Source organism: Musa acuminata, chromosome BXJ1-6, assembly GCF_036884655.1.
Source record: "Musa acuminata AAA Group cultivar baxijiao chromosome BXJ1-6, Cavendish_Baxijiao_AAA, whole genome shotgun sequence".
Classification (NCBI taxonomy): Eukaryota; Viridiplantae; Streptophyta; class Magnoliopsida; order Zingiberales; family Musaceae; genus Musa; species Musa acuminata.
Genome location: NC_088332.1, coordinates 6577705 through 6601768, shown reverse-complemented (window position 1 = coordinate 6601768; position 24064 = coordinate 6577705). Strand labels below are relative to the sequence as shown.

Below are 24064 nucleotides of genomic sequence, written 5' to 3'. Positions count from 1 at the left end.
ATATAATTTTATATTTTAAAATAATATAAATACAAAATTACAACCTATCGATTCAACCAATAATCAATATCTCAGGATTTAATAGGGTCAATTATCAACCCAATCTAATTACTATATTGAGAAAAGGCCTATTAAGTCCAACAAAACTATGCAAGTCAAAATTCGGTTTCATCATAAATCCATCTCAAACACCGAAGCAGCGATGATCATTTTAAATTAGATTAGACCAATTCCGATGGAGAAATGAAATGAATTGAGGTGTGATTTCGAAAACAAAAAGAACCGATCAAGATATAATTTTCATAAATCAATTAGGAATAAATGGTTTTGCTTATCCGATCCCAATAATATATATGAATTTTGGAACGGTAGGTGTGCCTACATGATGATGGTATGATGCGGCGTCAGATCAATCATAAGGCAAAATAGAGTACGAACGTCAACCCTGCCGACAGCCGTCTGATCCAATAGCAGGGTCTCGTGTTTGGTTCGCGAGTCACGGTGTCGGCTGGACCGGCATTATTGGGTTGCGACAAATGTGGCGGGCGTGTTTGAAGGACGGTGTGATTTGACGTCGTGTTTCTTCGCCTGATCCATGGGCCTATTATTTTATGTCGTTATTACTCGCCACGATGCCAGTTCCATGGGACCATGATTTCGTTCATCCATGGGTGGGCCATTAAGTTTATGCGTCGGGTTGTGGAAGAGGACATTAAGTAGGCATCTGATCACTGCCACTGTGGAATGAGCATATAAATTAGCGCATTAATTTGTACCATAGTTGACGAATTTAAAGTCCATCATCATAAGAACATGAGGTGAACCCGAACTCGAAGGTGCGGATCCATGTATTGCTCTTGACCCGGGCAAGATCCGACCCGGAATACTGGGCCGGGCTTCTTGTCGTCTGTAATTGTCTCTAGAAGGTTCTTCGCTAAGTCGCCAGTTCCTTAAAGATACATTTATCGTCGGTAGACTAATGCCATGGTTCCGTCGCCTTCCTTGAATCCGAGCTCCAGCACAAGGTATCTTTCCCTTAAACTAGGGTTTCCATTGCTTCTTCTTTTCCTCTCTTTCCGTTTAAGAAATCTGGATGTTCTAGGATCCGATTGCTTACTTGATCTAACACTACCTGATATGGTATCCGTCTTAGGGTTTGTGGTTGTGGTCGATCATTGTTGATGCGATGTGTTGTTGTTCTTTGTTCTTTGTGTGATTTGTGAGTCGGATGGAGGAAGAACAATGCGATGCGTTACTTTGCTCTTTCGATGCCCCTTTCTATCTCGTGCTTATTGTGTTTGATGCGAATGTATTAGACTAGCTTGTAGGATTTATTGACGGTGGCTATTGTTTGAATGTGATCTTTAGACACGATGGCTTCTGGTTTGCCTACTGAGTTTCTTTTAGGGTGCATTGGCTGTTCTTCCTTAACTATTATATACGTAGCTCTTGTTTTCTATTTTCATGTAAGACTAAGATTTAGAGATACAATGATCTAGTGATGCTAGTTAAACGCACACATATTTTGAGAATAACTGTCCATCATCCCCATTCTCTAGAATGAAGCCTGAGTTAATTTGAGAGCTGTGTGGTAAACGTGTATACATTATTAAGGAATTAGAGACCTGTTGTGTGGAATTTATAGCTTTTTAAAACTACAAATACATGACATGGCACTTTTACTTGTTAAAATCAACTGAATTCAAAAGCCTGCAAGAAATTTCCATCATGGTGTTACTAGAGGTAGAGAGGTAGGAAGAAAGATGGAGAACTAAAAAGGATTTTGAAATTAAGGGATAAAAACACTCTTGATTCGGCTTACTAGGAAGGCTGTGCTCCTCTGGTGGGCTGTTGATTGTGAATGGATTTTCCAAGAGTTAAAGTGTCGCATTATTGCGACGTGAAGCTCTTGCTTTTCTAGAGAACTTTGCCTTTCCTCGTGCAGAATGATAAGATAAAATATTTTCCAATTCTCGGCAACTTAGCTAATGTAAGGAGAAGTATCTAGCCCATGATATTGAGGTGGCATCTGTGACCTTTATGCTGAAGTTGTGAAGGCACTGCCTTCATGGAAACTCTGTATGGATCGACACTAATCAAAGGATTATAGACTCTATGTCTTCACTTAGGAGTTGCTCTACAATGGTAGAGCTGGTCAAGAACTATGATCTCCTTATTTGTAAGCTTTTAAAAGCTATGTTCTGTGCAAAAACAAGTGTATGCCAAAACTAAGACTAAAGGAAATACATTGATCTCTTTTTTTTCAAGTGTTCCTAAATAAAGTAGAGCAACATAGTTACAACAAAATAGATCAAATAATGACCTGAGATCAAGTTCTAATTAGTTTATGGATTGAGATAATAATATATTACAATTCAGGAACTAATGGACACAGCAGAGACATAAAACAGCAAATCGAAGAGGATGTCTAGGACCAGCAATAAATTTGATCAGGGTGTTCAACTGACAGCTTTTTGCTTCTTATTGCAAAGCTAATAGTCTTTGAGAAGGCTACAAATTTCTATTTATATTAAATATTTTTTAAAATTAGTTTTAAATTATGCCTAGTTCACGGGCAGCCCAACAATCCCGGGCCGATCTGGATATGTCAACATGTTATTAGGTCCTTATTGTCACTGTTCATGTGGATTTCATCTTCAATTCTAGGAAATGGTTATAATGTTCATTGCATAAAATGGATAGAGTATTCCAATAATTTGTCTAACTATGAAAATAAGCTTAACATGTATATGCAACAACGACATGCTTAAACTGCCACCTAGTTCTGTTAGAATATTTTCTTGTTTCCTTTTGGCAGGAAAAAAAGTATCTGTTTGCTATATTTCTCTTGTCAATTGTTGTCTTTTGCCTTTTTTCATATCTTGTATTATTTCAAGTCAACATTTATGTTGAGCCAAAAGATTTCTCTACCGTTTACCAAATGATAGCTTTAAATACTTACTGCACTCAGTTTAAATGTGGAAATATAGTCAAAGGTAGGTAAAGCTATGGGCAATCCAATTGATCCCGGGATATTCCATCCTTGCAACTTGGTGGTCTCTTCTTTCTGTCCCCACCTCCCAAAGAATTTTTTAAAAAAATATATGTAATTTCTTAATCAGGGACTAGAGGAGTTGATAGAGTTCCCTCTGTAGGATGAGGAATACAACTTATCCTTGCCTTATTGGCAAGTTTATGAGCTAAGAAATTCGTTTGTCCGTCGATATGAATCCAGTCTAAGACATTGACCTCCTTAGCTATCATGTGAATATCCTTACAAATGTTATACAAGAACCCAGGAGTAGAATTTGATTGGTTGAGGATGAGATTTATTTCTAGTGTATCAGACTTGTCAACAAGATTCTACAGGTTCATTGATTGCAAGTGCTGCAGGCTAGATGTGAGTTACTGCTGGTGGCAATCTCGACCCCATCTAAGTTTAAAGACAGGAGAGTAAAATGAGTATGAACCATCACAAAAAATGAGAGCTTGTGGGTTCCCTGGAGTATGGAGAAGTTTGTGGGGGAGGTAGGGGACATGATTTCTCTCTGGAGGGAAGGTTGACATCGTTGAAGAGTGATAAGACTTTAAACTATAGAGAGGATTGTTGGATTCGATGATTTGAGTATTTAGAATGGCAAGGTGAGCATTATGACTCAAGTGAGTTCTTTCCTTCAAGCAAGAATCAGTGGGACAGTCATTCAAGAATTTGAAGGTGCATGTTTGGATTAAAAAATATTCCAGGTTGCGACATGCTGAAGGGTCTGCACTCTCCAGAAAAGCTAGTACTGCAGGCCTCCCAGCCGCATATGATCAAATTCACAAGAGCATACTGAATTATGATGGCTCATGCTAGAAATAGTTGTTGGCTCTAAACACCCATGGAAACAAGAGAACCTTAGAGCAAGTGATAGAAGGTGGTGAAAGCGAGAACACCTTGCTATTATGAAGATCTTTATTGATTACCCCAAGTAGTAACTTAAAAAATGGGTAAGGGTTAGTAATTTAAGATTAAGCTGAATATGTATATATATATATATATAGAGAGAGAGAGATAGAGAGAGAGAGAGAGAGAGAGAGAGAGCACATTTGACAGAGTTATCCCGATTCTACTAGTTAAGGTGCCTAGCCCCTTGTACAGAAATGCCAACTTGAATGGTGGGTTATCTTGATCCTAGTAGTCTTGCGAATATGCATCGCCCCTTGCACAGTAATACCGACAAGAATGGTGGGTCAGGTTCTTGTTTGTAGGGAACCTGGACAAGGGTTGCTGGCCAATTGAAGTTTTATAATGATGTTTCTATAGTCTAGGATCTCCTTTAGCTGTATCATTTTTATCTATTCTCTTATCTGCAACATGGATATATGTTCAGATATAGATGTGTAATCTGGATTCTTCCCCACTTCTCATGACTATCCAGTTGCATTGATCAACTTGTGGGCGATTCTAGAGTTGAAATAGTGGGGTATTTAACTCTATAAATCAATTTAAATCGGTTTTCTGTGTCTATTTCAGACCCATATCTTTGTCTCAGTTGAGCAGAATTTTCTTGATATGGATGCAACGTTGGGAATCTGTTTAGGTCTGGATATTTTGCAAAGTTGGATGTAGATTAATTAAAGCCATGATATGAGAATATGTTTAGAAATATCATCATTACAAATTAGTTCTTTGTGATTTGGATTCTGCATATATTTATATATTGGCGCAATATATATTTATCTATTGGAACAACCTTTTTCGACTTGGTTCCATTTGATTTTTCTGAACTTTTCAATTAACTTTGAATAAATTTTTACATGATTGTTTATGGAATATAATTACACGGTAATTGTTTTTAACAACATATGAAACGTATTGCCTTTAACCGATTTAGTTGGAGTAACGATCGATTTTCATTGGATCCTACAATAGTGGAGTCAGAATGGGTTAAGAGTGAGAGCTCAACACAGTTATCACCCCATTAAGAGTAGAGGTTACATTGTATAGTTGTCCTTCATAGCTGGCTATAGTAATTCCCACATCTGGCCCCATGGCTTTGCTTACAAGTTAAGACCATCAACGGTCATGGAATTCGTATCAACTTCCGCTTAGATGTGAAGCATACGAGGACAGCCTCCTGACATGCCGGAGCATCCACCAATTTCAGACCATCCACTATCTGGGATGCAAGGAGCTCATGTGTGTCCCACCACACCAGGTGTGTTAGAGAGTCCAGATTTCTGGAATTATTCACCCAATCTGAGATATATTTACCGGATAAACAACATGAGTGGTGAAGTTGAAATTTGACCTGTTTGCAGAAGCCACCAGCTCAAAATATCTTATAATAAAACACTCGTTATTTATCGTTCGACGGCGCACGGCCATGCCAACACGTAAATGAAGTCTCTCACGAATGGTTACGGGCCACGGCATCTCGCATGCATGACCACAGATGGTAAGCACGCGACACCTGGTGGGGCGAAATAGGTAACTGGAGCAGAAGCGTCGGCAATACCGACTCGAAGATGCGATGCATGCACACTGAAGGCCACTCTTGGAAGATGTGAAAGCGTGGTGGGAGCTGATGGCCAACGTCCCGCCTCAACGTGACGCGTCGCATCATTCGCAGTGCCACCGAGATAAGAAGATGAAGCGACTCTTCATCTCAAATAACAAAAGGACATCAAAAAACAGAGAGAAAAATAGAGACGAAAAAATAGTAGGGGATATAATTCCCAAGACCCAATCAACTTGATTTCTGATTCTAAGCAGAGGGGGTAATATGCCAAGAAGATTCCATAGAAGTAGACCATCCCCCCATCTTTTGAACGGAGAAGACGGGGAAGAAGGAATCCTAGTGGTGGAAAACGCTGCTACAAAACTAAACAATTGGAGTTGACTGACCCCACGTAGATTCTCGTTCAGCACGTAATGTGTTGGTGGACTCCTTGTCATAACCCTGGGGGAATATTACTTCGGACAAACCAAAGTTCGAATTCAACAACTGTCGCATATAGGAACATGTGTTCTTACATGTTATGGAACCAACCTTTAAGCTTGGATGTAAGTTGGCTGGCAGGTATTTTCATCCTCTTTTCATGTGGAAATGACTAATAACTTTAAGATACAATAGATGGGAAGTTATCCTGGCAACCTTTGATTGTCGAATGCCCGAAACCAATCTCAATTCTTTCTTCCATGAATGTTTGAGGACTCGATTTAAGTATTTACTAAGAAAACACAAAAAAAGGGAATCTAATTGACCTTTACGTATCAAGGTTTGCCGCCAGGCTGGAAACCAAAGGAGAAGGGCATTTTCGATAATTTTGTATTAGTTTATTCTTCTTCGTAGGGGCCCGCCTGATGACTACACCTCCCGTCGTTTCCTACGCGGCGCCCATCCCTTACGTTCGGCTCACTGCTACCAATGACTGCCGTCCTTTTTACCTTCACTCGGTCTCCCATCCAACTTTTGCCTAAGCAATCGTGAAGAGTACGTCAACCGCCCCTGCTTGCAAGCAGAGTAGAGGGCGCGTCAACTGTCCTAAACAGTATCGGATCGTTTGGCTAACCAAACCGATCGTATATGATTTAGTGAATGTGAATTCCAATTACTAATATTATTAATGTTATACGTTTGGTTGTTTCGGACCCCTTGCGTCTTACGCTTTGCTTTCCTTTTGTCCTATAAATGCCGGGAAGTGGAAGCCTTTGCAAGGCTTGAAGAGACGCCTCCCCAAAAACACTTCCGAGCTTCTCTTTCCCCTCTCTCTCCTCCCACCTGCAACGAAACTGCTTTGCCACCTGAGCCAGTGAAGAGATCGGGGTTTGCCATGGTGGGAACGTCGTGCTCCTCCTCGTCCTCTTGCGCTTCGTTCGGCTCCTTAGACGCGGAAACCGCGGCCGCCAAGCGTTCCCCCAGCGCCGCCACCATCAAGTTCCTCAGCAGCTACGGCGGCAAGATCCTCCCCCGTTACCCCGACGGCAAGCTCCGCTACATCGGCGGCGACACCCGTGTGCTGGCTGTCGACCGTTCCGTCCCCTTCTCAGGTATACTTGATCCGTTCCTCGTATTGATTTCCATCGTGAAATTCGATTTTGCCGAAGGACAAGAGGTGATAGATTGATGGGGTTCTTGGCTGATGAACAGAGCTGCAGGAGAAGATGAGGGAGATGTGCGGGTGGGTCGCGGTCAGCCTCCGCTGCCAGCTGCCGACGGAGGACCTTGACGCGCTCGTGTCGGTCAAGTCCGACGAGGACCTCGCCAACATCATGGAGGAGTACGATCTCGCTGGCCGCGAGAAGATCCGGGCCTTCTTGTTCCCCCCATCGTCCAAACCGAGAAGCCCCACCCACCCAGCGGCGACGGCCACGGCGCTGCCCAGCGGCCGGCCCTGGATACTCTCCGAGAAACGCTGCATCCACCAGATCTCTGATCCGATGAGGTATCCTGGCCGGTACGGTAAGTCCGGCGCCATATCCTCAGGAGATATACGTTACCGTGCCCATCACCACCACCCCCAACATCACCACCATCACCATCATCTCCATGGCCACCATGCGATTCCAAAGCCGTGCAACTATCTCGTGCATCAAGGAAGCCAGTGGCAGTAGTACCATCGCCACCAAGGAGAAGAACTCGAGGTAAAACAGAAGAACCGAAACGGAGCTCCGTTCACCTGTAACCGGGAGTAGACTGTATCGAATCTCGCTTGCTTTTAATACAAAAATAAATCTAAAAAAGAAAATAAACCTCCCAACAATTAAACTCTAAAATAACCGAAAAGGGTTTTCTTCATCCTCCTCGTCTGTGGCCTGCCGTCTTCTCTGGGCTTTTCCTCTCCCCCGAGTGTGTGATTTCTTAGAGTTTCCCACCTCTCCGTTCGTGTCACACGTGAGTCGCAGGTGTCTTCGTTAGGACTCCGTTCGTGGTCTTCCACTCTTTTAGGTTTGCGTTCCTTCTACTTTTTGGTTTTTCTTGGTCGTGTCCGTTAACGTGCCGTTTCTTCTCTTTCTGTTGAAATGTTTTTTTTATTTATTTCGGCCTTTATTTTTTTGATTTGTGGCTATTACTCATTCAATCGCTTTGTCTCTGTTCGCAGGTTGCTTCGTGGTGCGGTGAACCGCTTCATCGCGGGACCATGTATTTTTGTTGGCACCCGCAATCGATGCGCCGGACACAACAAGTTCATACAGCACATCTACTTACACATATTGAAACACAAAAAGACGTTTATTTTCATCTTAAAATGATAGTAAACGAATTCTTTTAATTTATATCACTATAATTTATCAAATACTGCTTTATATAGCATCCATACGATCAATAATTTTTTTTCCTGTTTTCAGAGAAAAATAGCTCTTATTTTATATTTGAGAAATAAACTTATTTTATAGAAAAACAATGCTGATAAATATTTTAAAAGTGTTTTTTAGATTCTTAAATTACTTGGAAATTGGCCAGGATTGAGCAGGTCTGCCGCTTACTCTGGCTTTATCCGTGTGGTCAAAGCCTGTGAGTGTGACCTTTGATCCAACTATTTTTATTAAAATTATCTAAAATTTTGAAAAGCTCGATTAACTAATAGCAACTGTTTTTAATAATTTTTAGAGACATTAGTATATGATTTTTTAAATATAATAGATAGCAACATTTTTGCATTCAAAATTTTTATTTGATTGCTTCCCGAACCTACTCGAGTCAACGACGCCAATTTTTGTGTTTTTAATATGAGTCAATAATTATTGAATACAATAAATTTGTAAGATATTAGTTGGTAGAGGTACCCAAGAGAATGGCAATGGAAACTTATGGACCGTGTGATTGTACTGAGGAGGAGGTCGGCTTGACTATTTCATCGGTAGGGTAGTAACGCTGTCGCTGTTATGAATGGTGAACACGCCATTTGTTGAATTTGGAAGAAATATTTGTTCATATTAATTTTGTTTTCTTGTGATAATTTAGAAATATTTGTTCATATTAATTTTGTTTTCTTGTGATAATTTATCACAACAAATATATGCCCAAATGGTATGGTACCTATTAATTATATTTGTGGTAAACAAACAATAACGACATATTGATCACTTCAATTTTCATGGGATATATGCTCGTCATCAGTCTGCCCTTTTCTGTCAGATACCCCCTTCTTCTTCTTGTTCCTGTTCCTTTCGATTAAGTCAAGGGAAAGGCTAATTGATCAAGATGGCAGGGAGATGATGAACCACACACAGGATTTGACGCAACATTTACCAGTCAGATGTAGCATAAGGCTGCTGACATCAATCCGACCTGAGAACAGGGCAAGAAGCGATTCTGATGCTGACAATGGAGGCTGCCCCCTTGGATAACCACGACACGTCGCCCTGATCTATTGCAGATGGGGAACATAACGTAAATGATGACCACGACAAGAATTATTCCACGAGTTTTATCACCTTCATCTGATGTCTTCTTGAATGCACGATAGATCGTCACCTTCCCCCATCCATGGTGATGAACATGGACTTCATTCATATAGAGACTCAAACTGGGCCTCGAAAGAGAGCCCACGGAGTTGGCCCATCCGTGATGGCCGGCCGAGCACTCAAATTTGGACGTCGATCCGACGCCGCGAGACGGAAGGACTTCCCCCCTCGTCCTAATCGCCCTATAACGCAACATGACACGTGGATAGAGCATGTACCTTAATCCCGCACTCCATCAACAAACCGCCATAGCCCACCGAATCGGATCCTCCAGTGGGCAAGTCATAAAAAGGTGAGAAGATCCAAACCCGCCCCCGTCCGCCGCCAACTCCTCCCTGACACGCAACACGCTCATCGCACCACTCCCACGTGGACACATCACACCCTCCTCCACTGCCCCCCACCATCGGAATCTTGCACGTATTTTAAAGAACTCCAAGCCCCGAGTTGAACCTTGTCGCGTGGCTCCGCATAATTGCCCACTTATATACTGCCATTATTGGATCTTTTAGCAGAGTGCCCCCAATAATGGACGCTTTAGTTACGCATCATCCCAATATTAAACGGGTGTAACTGTGGCCATACGAGCTGTCCTATTTCTATCTAAGGAAAACGACATTGATACGAGCTCATGTGGACGTCCACATCCACATACCCTATTGCTCGTAATTCAAATGTGGCTCACCGTCAGAGACATGTTGGTGCTCTTATCGATCCACGCTTATCCTTGTCCGCGCCCGGGGGAGGTGTACCGCAATTCGTTCGAGGGTTCCAGATGGCAGGGTGGTCCCGTTATCGACACGGATTAGTTCACGGGTCGAGGCGCCACTGATGCGCACCACCGAATTCCACTTATCACCCCAATGCCTCGGTGGCGCCCACGGTTACTGCATCGCGATGGAAACCGGACCCCACATCCTTTTTCTCCCGTGCGCGAATAAATGCACGTAAAGGGAAAGGAGGTTCGCGTCCCGTAAGCCGAACGCCCATCGCCTCCGGCTCTCTTCGCCGAACTTGGAAGGCCCATATTGGATCCATTGCCACACCCTCTCTTCCTCTTCGAGAAGAAGGAAAGGCGGTGGGTTCTTCCGCGAGATCTGTGTCTCCCGCGAGATCTGGACAGCCAGAGGAGGCTTGGAAAGGGGAGGGAGGGAGGAAGAAGGAAGGACTCGACAGAGGAAGCACGCCAACCGAGGGTTGCTGCATGTCAGATCGTGGCAACGGTATTGGCCACTACTACGGCGGATTCGGTGAGCTTGCCAACCCTCTGCAATGGCCACAACTGAGGAAAAAGCGACGCCTTGCTGTTCTCCCAGCCTCCTGCCTCCCAAGGCCAGCGGCGCCAAGGGAGGAGCGCCTCGGAGCGAGGCGGCGGTCGGGGAATGGATCGCGGCGGCGGATCCAAAGCGGCCCGCCTCGGCAGCGACGGCCATGAGCCCGCTCGTCCCCGTCGAGGACGTCAAGGACCCTCCCGCCAAGGCTTCCCTTCCGGGTACCGATCCTGCGTCCTCGTTCACCTTTCTTGATCTTGTTTCGTGATATGACTTTTAGATCTGATATTTGTCGGTGTTATGTCTACTTTAAATTTCTGCCACGTTATTGATCGGAGAGAAAAAAACCTTGGAAATTAAAGGATAAAGGGCAAAACTACGTTCATTTTAATCGGGAGGATTGCACGTACTTGCCCCAATATGTGGATCAGATTGACGACAAGACATAAATATAGAACGGACAGTTTCAGACATTTGCTATGTTTGTTAGAAAAATAGTTTGTTAAGGCATCTTATTTTTTTACCGAGATGTATGCGGTATGGGCTGCAAGATCATATGTTTGACAAACTAGGAGATCGATGGAATAAGATATTATGATGATCTAGTGACAAGATAATTTATGATTACAATTCTTCCCGATTACACGAATGCCTTCTTGTGGATATATCTGTTTGAAATCTTGCATGTTGCATGTAGTAGGTTATTGGCACCCCAAATGACTAATGGGACTTTAAAATTAGATGTGCTCCAATTTGAATATGTTATGTGATGTTGGCCCATTTCGTAGTTCTCTGTACCGGTATTCAAGGTTCGTCATACCGCAACATACTATCTGGTATGTGCAGTATATACCGGTCCGATAGGGGACCGATACGAACAATATATATTGATTTCTCGGTACATCCTATCGTATTGTATATCGATATGTTGGTGCAGTTTAGTACGTATCATACCTACAGCTAGTCGATACGTCGGTATGGACCGGTAAGACGAACCATGCCGATATTAATTTTTTTCTTTTCCGTCTATGCTAAACGTGTTCGTTATCTGATAGCACTTCAAAATCTCTGTTCTGTTTTCATTGTTACTGATAGGTAAGAATGCTTACTGAATACACTTCGTCTTAGGTGGTTCTCCTTGATCCAAGGAAACAAACAAATATAAATTAGTTGGATTTAGTACTTGTGTTGTGCTTATGAAATATGTCTGCTCTTTCTTAAATGAGTTAGTGGTCTTTCTGGATGCTTCTTGCTACACGTTATTATCTTTTTTATTTCTTGCAAAATAAAGAAGAAGAAATCGTTGATATTCTTTTTGCTTTAGTTTGATGCTTGTTGGTGTTCAAATATCAATTTATTTTCCTGATTAAACACATCTTATTAGTCACCATAATCACTGTTCAGGTCTGGTGGATAGACTAGCAGGAGGAAGAGGGGAAAAATATGGTTAGAGATTCGGAATAGGAGGCAAAGGCAATTCGGTGGCCAAGAGCAATAAGTTGAGCCTTTAGCACAAGAGAGAAGACGAGAAATGTAGGTTAGAGGCGGAATCAAGTACATAGGAGGGGAGCAATGATCCGATAGAATAAAAAACTATTTCTTTTTTTTTATCTGGGAGTGGTTCCCTTCATTTTCATTGCATATAGTAAGTCCACATCAATATCAAAAGAAACATATTCCCTATATCTTACCGATTGTACAAGCAAACCATGGTTTGTTTTGAAACGATAGAGTGAGTGGCATGAGTTGTATGAATTATCTAACAAATAGATAGGCAGTTAAGGTAGGTTCAAGTATGCAATTAAAAAAATTGATGAATTTGAATAATATGCACAAAAGTTCAGATGTGCTACATATGTAAATACAAATTGCATATTTGTAATGGACATTTTTGAAGTCTATTATAATTGGGCCATCTTATAAGCATGTCGGTTAGGCAAATTATAACAACATTTTGATGGTACTTTTGGATCAACTCAATTAGTATCCTTGCAATCAACATATTATGGAATGGTCCTTTACTCTGAAGTTGATGGGATAAATATCTGCCACCTTTGAATAAGCCAATAAGGTGGACAACAAGTGCACAATCTTAAACTGATGATGCCCCTCTTTAGTGCCTTAGTGCTTGTCATTTATCCACCGATCACCTTTTAACTAACATCTACTTTTGCTCTGCAGATCTTAGTGTGTTATCCATAAATGAGAAATATTCTATTTTCCTTAATTCTTTGTTTTTGGCAGTTTTAAGCCACTTTTCTTGTTCATTTGTTTTCGTCCTTTGTGCTGGGTTATCTGCTCTCTAACCTTTTCTTGTCCTCTTATTTCGGTGAGGTTTAGTAAATATGGTTGTGTGGATATGTCTTGTTTTGATTGATTCTGACATTTGATGTTTAATTTAAGGCATCCCCATGATGATGAGGGCTCAGACAAGCCACCCCCTGGATCCATTGTCTGCTGCTGAAATCTCTGTTGCAGTAGCGACTGTTAGGTCTGCTGGTGCGACTCCAGAGGTTGGCTATTTTATACTATATATATGCTTCCATTACTATTGCACTAACCATGTTCTTTAATTTGATAGAGAGTGGTTATTTGAATCGACTTCACTATGCTTCCTTCACAGGTCAGAGATAGTATGCGGTTTGTTGAAGTAGTTCTTTTGGAGCCAGAGAAAAATATTGTGGCATTAGCTGATGCCTACTTTTTCCCCCCTTTCCAACCATCACTACTTCCCAGAACAAAGGGTGGTCCTGTCATCCTGAGTAAGCTTCCACCCAGGAGGGCAAGGCTTGTTGTCTATAACAAAAAGTCAAATGAGACAAGCATCTGGATAGTTGAGCTGTCTGAAGTACATGCAGCAACTCGTGGTGGTCATCACAGGGGAAAAGTGATCTCCTCTGAAGTTGTTCCTGATGTACAGCCTCCTATGGTATGTGCTTCATACTTCTAGAAAAGTTAATGGCTATATAATGCATCTTTAGAAATAAATATTGGAAAATATTCTTGGCTCTGTTATGAAATCTTTGTTCCGCCCAAGCACTAATTTTCAGATTCCTTAAAATTTGTTTCCAATCAGAAGTAGAATGTTCATTAAATTTACAGTGCATAATGTAATGAGCTTGTATGTAGTGTTACATTGGCATAAACATCATGGTCAGATTTGGATGCACGTTTTCTTATCTGATTCTTTGAAAGCAAATAACATAACATATGGGCCATGATTTCTGTAATTTTCATTACTGACCCTGACTTAGTTACTGAGAATGTTGAAAAAGAGTGGTTTCTAAGGTGGTTTTGCCTTCTTTGCAATAAAATATTGTCTGTGCCATTGCTTAATACCAATTTGCTCATAATAATAAGATGTCGATGTCAGTTTTGCTTTCAAATCACAAATGTCGGTAAAATGTCTTATTTGATTTGTATCTCAAAGAGTACAACACTAATAATCTATGCCTTCCCTGGAATTGGGAAAAGTTTGAAGTAAAGTAATTCTCCAGATGTTTACATTTCGTAAAAGTTCTGTAAAATCATTAGTTGAATGTAATTCGTCTCATTCTAGAACTTCTTTTCCACAAGCATTGCCAATGATTTTGGTCTGAAAGTAAGTTTCTGTTCTTATATTTTGATCCTCTTATTTGTCAACCGTAGGATGCTATAGAATATGCAGAGTGTGAAGCTGCTGTTAAAAACTATCCTCCATTCATAGAGGCAATGAGAAAGAGAGGAGTAGATGATATGGATCTTGTAATGGTAGATGCTTGGTAAGCAATACTTGTGACATTTCTCAAGTAATCATACTTGTGGTTGTTGTTCCTTGTTAAATTCTGTACTATGACCTTCATATTCTTCAGGTGTGCTGGTTACCACAGTGATGCCGATGCTCCTAGCCGCAGGCTTGCAAAACCACTAATTTTTTGTCGGACAGAGAGTGACTGCCCTGTGGAGAATGGTTATGCACGTCCTGTTGAAGGCATCTATATTCTTGTTGACATGCAAAACAATCTGATAATTGAGTTCGAAGATAGAAAATTGGTCCCTCTGCCTCCAGCTGATCCACTGAGAAACTATACACCTGGAGAAACTCGTGGAGGTGTTGACAGAAGTGATATAAAGCCTCTGCATATTCTTCAGCCTGAAGGTCCAAGTTTTCGTATAAATGGTTATTTTGTGGAGTGGCAAAAGGTATTTATTACTTCAGTACTCTTTTTTATCTCTCTACATCTGATACCTTATTAACTCATGACCCATGAGGTGTAATTGTTCTGCATTGCTGTTGCACAGTGGAGCTTCCGTATTGGTTTCACCCCAAGGGAGGGCTTAGTAATACACTCTGTGGCATACATTGATGGCAGTCGGGGACGGAGACCTGTGGCACATAGGTTGAGTTTTGTTGAGATGGTAGTTCCCTATGGAGATCCAAATGAACCACATTATCGTAAGAATGCATTTGATGCTGGTGAAGATGGCCTCGGGAAAAATGCTCACTCTCTTAAAAGGGTAACATATGCTATTCTGACAAATTTGGTTTTACATTCTCACTCATCATCTCTTCTTCTTTATATATTATATTAATTGTCCAAAACCCATTTGTGATCCAGGGTTGTGACTGCCTGGGCTACATCAAATACTTCGATGCTCATTTTACAAATTATACTGGTGGTATAGAGACTATTGAAAATTGTGTTTGTTTGCATGAGGAGGATCATGGAATCTTATGGAAGCATCAAGATTGGCGAACGGGTTTAGCAGAAGTTAGGAGATCAAGAAGGCTAACTGTGTCCTTCGTATGCACAGTTGCTAACTACGAATATGGGTTTTTCTGGCACTTCTATCAGGTAAATTGAGAAAAATGGCATTTTGTATGTCAAGTGTCTGACATATAGCTTTTCTCTACTATGGATTTTTCTTGAGCGGTTTAATTCATGTTTTACGTTGAAAAGGCATATGCATTTGAAGGTTTATTCATGATTTACTATACATAACTGCCTTGGTTTCTTTTAATACTTATAAACTAATTGTTGCTATAATTGGAATAATACTCCCAGATAATTATCCATACTGTACCGGTAGCATATTTTTCGGCCTTATAATTGATCACCTTTCTTCCCATCATTAGCATTGCATGGAGAAATTTCTAGTTCTTGCGGCTGTTCCACCTTATAGTATATTTTTCGGCCTTAAAATTGATCACCTTTCTTCCCATCATTAGCATTGCATGGAGAAATTTCTAGTTTTTGCAGCTGTTCCACCTTTTTCTCTCCATACCTGAATGTTGACATTTTAGAAGAAAGATATAAGTAATCAGATTTTGGGTATCTGTTCTCTTTAACGCCAGTGGTTACATGAGTAGTCAATTGTATTGCCATTTCATTTATTTTGCATATGAGAATCAGACTGAAAAGATGATGATAATGTTTACATGAGCTATTAAGACTAAGATATAAGAAGAAAGATTATGTATATTTCTTTATGAAGTGGACAAGCTTTATGTTAGAGATAAGTCGAATCAATTTTAGTCATGGAGTGTATGTCAGATTTTCATTATGTGATGCTGGTTGGTGATTATTTACGGTGACCATATAAGTGAGCATGTCTCCGAGAATATTTTTAGTTGTTGAGATGATCCAGTTGTGGATGGTTCCTGAAAGTGACCAAAGTATGATCAATTGCTATGTAGATGGATGTAAAATTCTCTGTTAGGGTACCATTGAACTCTAACTAGTCTAACTTGAAAGTTGGAAGTATTGGAACCAGGAGACTGTTTAGACTTTTAAGTAGAGTCAACTTTCTTTGAGGCAGTCTATGTGTTTTTTTGTTGGGTGGGGAGAGTTATACTACTATTATAAATATAATGCCCAATCGTGTGACCTACAATACCTGTCCTTTTTTTTCCTTGGTTCTCTTTCTTATACCCTGTTTCTTCTCTCTGTGGTTTCTTTTTACAAAAGACCTATTGCTATTTGCTTATTAAAATCTGTCAGATATGTTCTTAAATTGTTCAGAACCATTTATTATTGCCACTGAAGAACCTTTTTAAGTTCCCAATAAAAAGCTTCTTCAACTGTTGATGAGAGACAGTCAGGACCTATCTTCTTGTATCTATCTGAAATCCTTTGTAGTGCTTCTCCATACCTTCTTTAGCAATTTCATCTACATCTTTTGTTGGAACATCTTTAATTTATGTAAAATCTGTATAGATATTCCTTTCTCAGTCTTAACAAATTCGATATATGACCTTGAACTTTCACAAGCTATTCAATATTGACCTTGAACTCCCATCTCACACTTTGCTGCCCATTTTATAATGTGTTGTCAATGTTGTTGTGACAGATGCAGTTCATTACACTATGTCTATTCCATTTTGATGTTGAAGAATCAAATTGCCTCTAACAAAACTGGAGCTTCTTATAGGTTCAGGATGGGAAAAGGAATGTGTTGGAATTTCTAGTTCTATTCTTGATGTCAGATGTGATTAAAGCAAAACACCAAATGATTGGTTGGCTTCTTTTTTCTGGATGTTCTGTACTAGTGTCTGTGTATTTAGTGCTAATGTGTATAGAGAGGGAAAAGAGTTCATCAGGTACTGTTTTGGGCAGTAAGCAGTTGTTTAAAGACTCCCTTAATAGTACAATATCTGGATGCATATTACTTGATTTCATGATCATGTTATTAGCTATTCTGATGATGAAACCATGATATCAGGTTTTAGAAACTGTTTGAGATGAAACAGGGGAACCTAATTTAATTCTGCTCTGAAATATGGTGCACGACAGCAAAGAGATTCTGCTTTTATAAGGATGCATAAGTGCAGACAGGTTGTACTTTTATAACTTGTTTCATTTTCTAGCCAGAACAAGGTACATTACTGTTTTAATAACATTAGGTTTGGGGAATTGTTGCAATTTTTAAGCCCTGGAAACTTAGGCTGTTTTTCTGTTATTAACATCACCTTGCTGGATTTTTGGTTTCTACAACTTCGCTTGGCACTTGTCAATTGGATGCAGGATGGTAAGATTGAAGCAGAAGTAAAATTGACTGGAATTCTCAGCTTAGGAGCATTGCAACCTGGTGAATCAAGAAAATATGGTACAACCATCGCTCCAGGCTTATATGCGCCAGTTCATCAACATTTCTTTGTTGCTCGCATGGACATGGCTGTTGATTGTAAACCTACCGAAGCCTTCAATCAGGTATTATTTCTTTTTCTTGAGCTTCTTTCATGTGCAGCTTGGACTCCTATTACTTGTGATTTTTTTTTCTTTCCTTGTTGTCCTTACTAGTAAGTTTTGCTACCTTCTTCTTAGATATCTATAAAAAATTGTCTATAGCCATGCTAAAACCAGGCAGAATTTTTGTACTGGTGTTTGGCATGATGCCATGCTTGGTAGAAGCCCATGCAAGAATAGTTCAGCAAGTTGTTGCTGTTTGCCAGAGTAGAAGCCCATAATTCATGTGTTATATATATATATATATATATATATATATATATATATATATATATGTATGTATGTATGTATGTATGTATGTATGTATGTATGTGTTTATGCATATTAGGGTTTGCCTTTTCGAGTGTTGGACCCATTTCAGTAGTCTGCTGGAACAGTGCCTACTCGTCTATATTGGTGTACTGACGCATAGTATGCCGGTACGTATTGACACATAGTCTTACTAGAAATTATATTAACTGTGAGCTCAAAGAAATGAAAAGAGCTCATTGTGTAAGGTAAGAAGCAACTAGGACCATATATGTCATTAGTTAACAAAATCAATAATAAAGTCACATTCTTCTTTCGTATCCTGAATGGTTCAACTCGAATCCTTGGAAGAAGTATGCAAAGTACTCCGAGAACGAGAATCAATTGGTGTATCCACATTTGATCTTTCTAAGAACCCCTAGTGATTATATACATGAATAATCAACAAAGGATGAGCTATTAAATTTCACCTGAACTTTTTTATTCTTAATGATTTATTGTAGAGACACAAAGGATGTTCTTCTGAGAAGGGTATATTTGCCTACTTTTTCAGTAGAGAAGAATTATATTATGTGGATACAAGGTCAGAAAAGTTGTTTTGAAATTATAAGTTTGTCCATTCATTCACATAGACTTACTTAGTTTTCTTCATATGACTTTATAGTGTGCGATTAAAAGCTACCTAAATTAGAAGCTAGGTTTGATCACTGTTTATGCACTGTATAACTATTTCACTTGCCAAGCAATAAAAATAATTGAAACTTGAGAATATGTTCTTATATATTGGATTTACTGATACTACAACAACAACAACAACAAAGCTGTATTGGATTTACTGATATAAAATAAAATTATTAAATTATTATTCCATAGCAAGTACTGACCAAATACATCTTTACTTGGCAAGTCTTTTTAGTTAATTTCTGATGGGAAAAGTATATGTTTTTGTGACAATGCTATGTTTTTTGCCTTATAGGTGATTGAGGTAAATGCCAAAGTAGAAGATCCAGGTCAAAATAATGTTCATAACAATGCTTTTTATGCTGAAGAAAAGCTTCTCAAGTCAGAGCTGGAAGCTATGCGTGATTGTGATCCTTTCTCTGCACGTCACTGGATTGTGAGTACTATGCTGTCTTTACTGCAAGCACATAATTTGCTCACTAAAGTGTAACTTCTCAAATTTAACTTTGTTGTGTACCTTTGAGCATCTTGAATTTTAATTTGGAATAAAGACATTTCCATTAAAAGAGTATTTTACCATATGATCATCCATTTGCTTACATCTAATTACAGTATAGCTTACATTGTTAATTTAAGATAGGAATTATTACTTTAACCACTGACTTCGATAGTTTGAGTTGATCGATAGTATGAAATCATGTTGCATACAAAAATCACTGAGACAATCTATTATCATATTTCAGGTAAGGAACACAAGGACTGTAAATCGGACAGGTCAACCTACAGGTTATAAGCTCATGCCTGGTCTGAATTGCCTCCCATTAGCTGGTCCAGAAGCAAAATTCTTGAGAAGAGCTGCATTTTTAAAGCATAATCTATGGGTTACACCTTACAGTCGTGATGAGATGTACCCTGGAGGAGAGTTTCCCAATCAGAATCCCCGCATAAATGAGGGATTAGTGACGTGGGTTAAGAAGAACAGGTCCCTTGAGGAAGCTGACATTGTTCTATGGTTAGTTTCCCGGCTAATGGTCATACAAGAAACAATTTCTTTCTCCATATATGAATTGGCTTTCTATTTCCTTTAGTTTCAATGCATAGTAAATCTGCATATAGATCTTACATCACCTTACATTCTTCAAGATAGTGTTCTTTCTTAATCATATAATCCTAAACAATAATTACAGATTCAAGTAGTTTTTTTGTTTGTGTTTGATTCTTCATGATGCTTGTCGGTTCTTTTCTTATTGATTGGCTTGAATTGCAGGTACGTATTTGGAATCACACACATACCCAGGTTGGAAGATTGGCCTGTCATGCCTGTGGATCGGATTGGCTTTATGCTCATGGTAATGTTGCTCTAGTTCTTTGATTCCTTTTTGTTCTTAGATATGTATTGTTGATCTCTTAATCATGCTCATCAATTTGATACTTGTTATTTGACTGAAAAATGACTAAGCAAGTTTAGAAGCGCTCTAATTTTCCAAGAAAACATAGATTTTGCTCATCACTTTTTGCATTTATCTTCTAATATCTGTCAGTTATATAATGTTTTTTCTTAAATTTTGTTGCCATTAATGAACTTTTAATAGAATGTCCTGGTACATCTTATTGAAGTGGTTTGAAGATTGTATGTCAGATAGGAGTTAATAGGGCAACTCATTCTACATTTGAAGTTGAGGGACCTAGACGTCTTAATTTAACTCGTGCGCATGTTCGAGTCAAGATAGGTGCAAATATACAGTTTGCTGTATCGATAGGCCCAATGGTAATGGCTGATCTTTTCACCCTATGTCAGAAATTGGTTGGAACCGACTAGAATCAATCAAAACTCAAGCAGAATTTAGCTGCTTTTAAGTCGATTCTAGATGATTTAATAGCCTCCAAAGAAGAGAAGATAAGTGTTAAGGGGGAGAAGATTGAAGCCAATACGGATGAAAGAATGAAAACTTGTGACCATAATTATATGAAACAGAGGAGGAGACACTGCAGCAATTGTATTCGCCATCTAAAATCATTGTGCAATTTTCATCGTCTAAAAAGTAAAACAAAGAGAGGAAAATATTTGGATACCAAAGTCCAATAAATAGTAACGCCTAACCCTTAGGAAAGGAAATAGACATGGCATAACATGGAAGGGAGATAATATGATCCTCGTGACTAATCTCAAATTTCATGAGGATATTATTTGAAGTGAATTCCAGCCACATTCTACATCATTCTGGTATTGTATTGTATCTTCCTTGCTGTTCGGAAGGTAGGCTTGCTCATGGTTTAGTGCAAATTTGTTGTTCTAGATAACTGAGTAACTCTAAAGAAACATAATTTTTCTTTTTAATAAATTCATGGATCAGTGAAGTCCTAATTTATCTCCCATCATCCTGTGCTCACATGATAGCTCGTGGTGGCACCGTAGATATTGGAATTATATTCTACGATAGATTTAAACCTTGCATCCAATATTGACCTTTGTTTCTACCGTATGTAGCACTTGCCAAGATTATTTGCTTGCAGGTTCAGTTGTCATATATATATAGATAGATAGATAGATATATAGATATATAGATAAGAGTAAATGGTTGACATTTTCTGTTGACTTTGCAGCCGCATGGCTTCTTTAACTGCTCCCCAGCAGTGGACGTGCCACCGAGTGCTAATGAAATAGACAAGGATGGTGGATCGCCAAAGTTGATCCAGAACGGACTGCTCGCTAAGCTTTGAGAGGGATGGATGTAAAAGCTGAACATCTAATATATCAATATGTTAAATAAGCATCACCGGTGAGACCTTGTTGCTAGTGATTCTATGTTTGCAGTGTGCTAGATTGTGACTTGGATTACGTTTGATCGTCGTGTGATACCCTTTCCCCTGGTTTGGAAATTGCTTCTCTTAATCTTCTTTGTCTTTAAGTCATATGAATGTTGATCTTTTCCTTCTTTATCTTTTATTTGTCTCTATTGATATATGTTTTGCTTCGTGATACTGTTGATCTGTTCCTTCAACTTTTATTTGTCTCTATTGATATATGTTTTACTTCGTGATACATAAATACATATGTGATAAAATAGACATACAGGAAATAATAGAATTATTTTTATTATTGAGAAAAAAAAGGAAACGATGGACTCCACCGGTGGCTGCTACGTTACCACAACGAGATTGGATGGAAACATTCACTATTACAAGACAAACTTTAATCTGCTACTTCTCTCTTTCCACTTCCACCTCGCCATTACCGTCTTCGTCCCCATTATGCGCATCATCAGATGCAACTCGTTCCATTCTTCGCTTGTCAACTTCATCTCCTCCAACACCATCGCCAGTTTCTACTACTCCTGCAGTCTTCTTCTCTTCTCCGGACGCTTCTTCGGGAGGGCGCTCATCCTCGAGCGTTCCGTCACCCACGGCAACAACCACTTCTCCTTCTTTCGTCTCCTCCGATCCGTCTTCTTCCAGCATGTCGTTTCCCTCACCGCCGTTCTCCGGTTGGACGAGGAGGCAGCGCATTAGCTTCTCAGTGCAGGCGAAGCTGGTGAGGTAAACGGTAGACGGGACAGAGAGAGCGAGAGCGAGAGCGAGCGCGAAGAAGAGGGCCAAGGAAGGGATCACGACCGGCGCGAAGGCGACGATAGCAGCAGCCGCCGCGGCCTTCTTGACGAGAGACTGTCCCCGCCGCGGGAGCTTCGCATCGGCGGCCACGGCGGGAGTTTGAGATGGGTTTGGTTCCATGGGAAGAAGCTCAGGGGATGGGGCGGGTGGAGGAGAGTAGGGCTAGTGGGGGAGTATATAGTGGCGGAAGGGAGCGTCGGTGCTGACAGTGGACATCGGAGAAGCAGCGTGCTCATTCGATCTCCTCGGGACTCGTAGCGTCAGAAAAGGCTTCTTAGGCTTGTTGCTTTAAGATGTGTGCTCATATGATAGGTAGATGAGGAGGTGGGTGGCAGGATTAGGCAGACGGTGGCGGTTTTTTTTTTTCTATAATTTATCAAAATTATAATTTTTTTACGCAAAAATATCTCTTTATAAAACAAAAAATAGATTATCTTTTTTTTTCTATAGTGAAGGTCTTCGATATAATAATCCCACTTTTTTATAGTTCTTTTGACGGATAAATTTGAACTTATATGCGGTCTATCGTAGAAGGACACAGTCTAACTTGGAACATGTAAGAACTTTTGTGATTGAAGAGCGATCAAGAAAACGTTAAGCATCTCAAATCCTTCGAACTTTGGATGACACATGAAGCTCTGTGTCTAGAAATGATTCATCACATAGTTTTACAATAATATCATAGGAATAATTATGCATAAGAAACTAAGCTATCTTAGACGTTCTAATATATTATATATTATGAAGGACTTAGTTACTTTTATCTAAGTCATGTGGTGAGTATTCATTCATAAAATATCTTTTAAAAGAGAAAATGAGTTAGATGAAGTGCTTAGCTCGGAATCTTGCAAACAGTCATTTTAGTATAAATAATATAAATTATAAACATATACTTTATAAACTCTAAACAGTTATATGATAAGAGGTCCAAAGTGGTCTGCCGTAACTAAAAGTCCACACAAGTATCCATATGAAAGTGTCATATGATACTATTTCAAAGGCTTATCTAAACATATGCCACTCGGGTGCACCTAGGTGTTGTGCTGATTGCCACTTCCACTACTTTATGACCTTAGAAACCCCTAAAATGATTGTTAGATGGCTTGCTTTTACGTAGTTTTATCTCTACGAAGACTATACACAACCTACATTTACAAGATTAAAATTATCATAAAAACCAACTAAAATGAGGCTACTAAGCCTACTAGAAGGCCTTTACATATTATGCAAAGCATGAACAAAATTAAAAGATATAATCATACACAAACATTATATCGAACATCCTATGTACATATTTACTCGTGACATTCTCCCTCACTTATTTCTTTGATGTCTCCATTGAAGCCTTGTGGATATTGCATATCCTCACTTTTGTTGAATCTTTATTCTTCTTTTCTAGTTGTAATATGTCTCTTGGTTTCCAACTGCTCTTCGTTACTATTGTTGAGTAGTTGAACTTTGATCTACTAATACTGCTTCAACTCGTTAATGACTTTTGACTCTAGTGTAGAATTATTTCTATAGATCCCTCGAGACGAAGGAAATAACATTTCTTATTATGTGCTAGTCTCTCA

General features: G+C 39.6%; 2 protein-coding genes across 3 annotated transcripts; both read left to right on the top strand.

The window, feature by feature from the left end:
* Positions 1-4857: 4857 nt before the first annotated feature.
* On the top strand, positions 4858-8970 carry LOC135675897 (protein PAL OF QUIRKY-like). 2 transcript variants are annotated; one of them, XM_065186530.1, is made up of 3 exons: positions 6689-7036; positions 7137-7630; positions 8089-8970. In XM_065186530.1, exons 1-2 carry the CDS (start codon positions 6820-6822, stop codon positions 7598-7600), a joined length of 681 nt encoding a protein of 226 aa, XP_065042602.1. In that variant the 5' UTR covers positions 6689-6819; the 3' UTR covers positions 7601-7630; positions 8089-8970. The 2 variants fall into 2 exon arrangements, with proteins under 2 accessions (XP_065042601.1, XP_065042602.1); XM_065186529.1 differs by having other exon boundaries at positions 4858-7036; positions 7137-8181.
* Positions 8971-10357: 1387 nt separating this feature from the next.
* Positions 10358-21821, top strand: LOC135675896 (amine oxidase [copper-containing] zeta, peroxisomal-like). Its single transcript, XM_065186528.1, has 12 exons — positions 10358-10946; positions 13129-13238; positions 13349-13654; positions 14374-14486; positions 14577-14907; positions 15007-15222; positions 15324-15560; positions 17730-17915; positions 19177-19317; positions 19625-19893; positions 20149-20230; positions 21486-21821. The coding sequence occupies exons 1-12, from the start codon at positions 10727-10729 to the stop codon at positions 21600-21602; spliced, it is 2328 nt and encodes a 775-aa protein (XP_065042600.1). The 5' UTR covers positions 10358-10726; the 3' UTR covers positions 21603-21821.
* The last annotated feature ends 2243 nt before the right edge of the window (positions 21822-24064 follow it).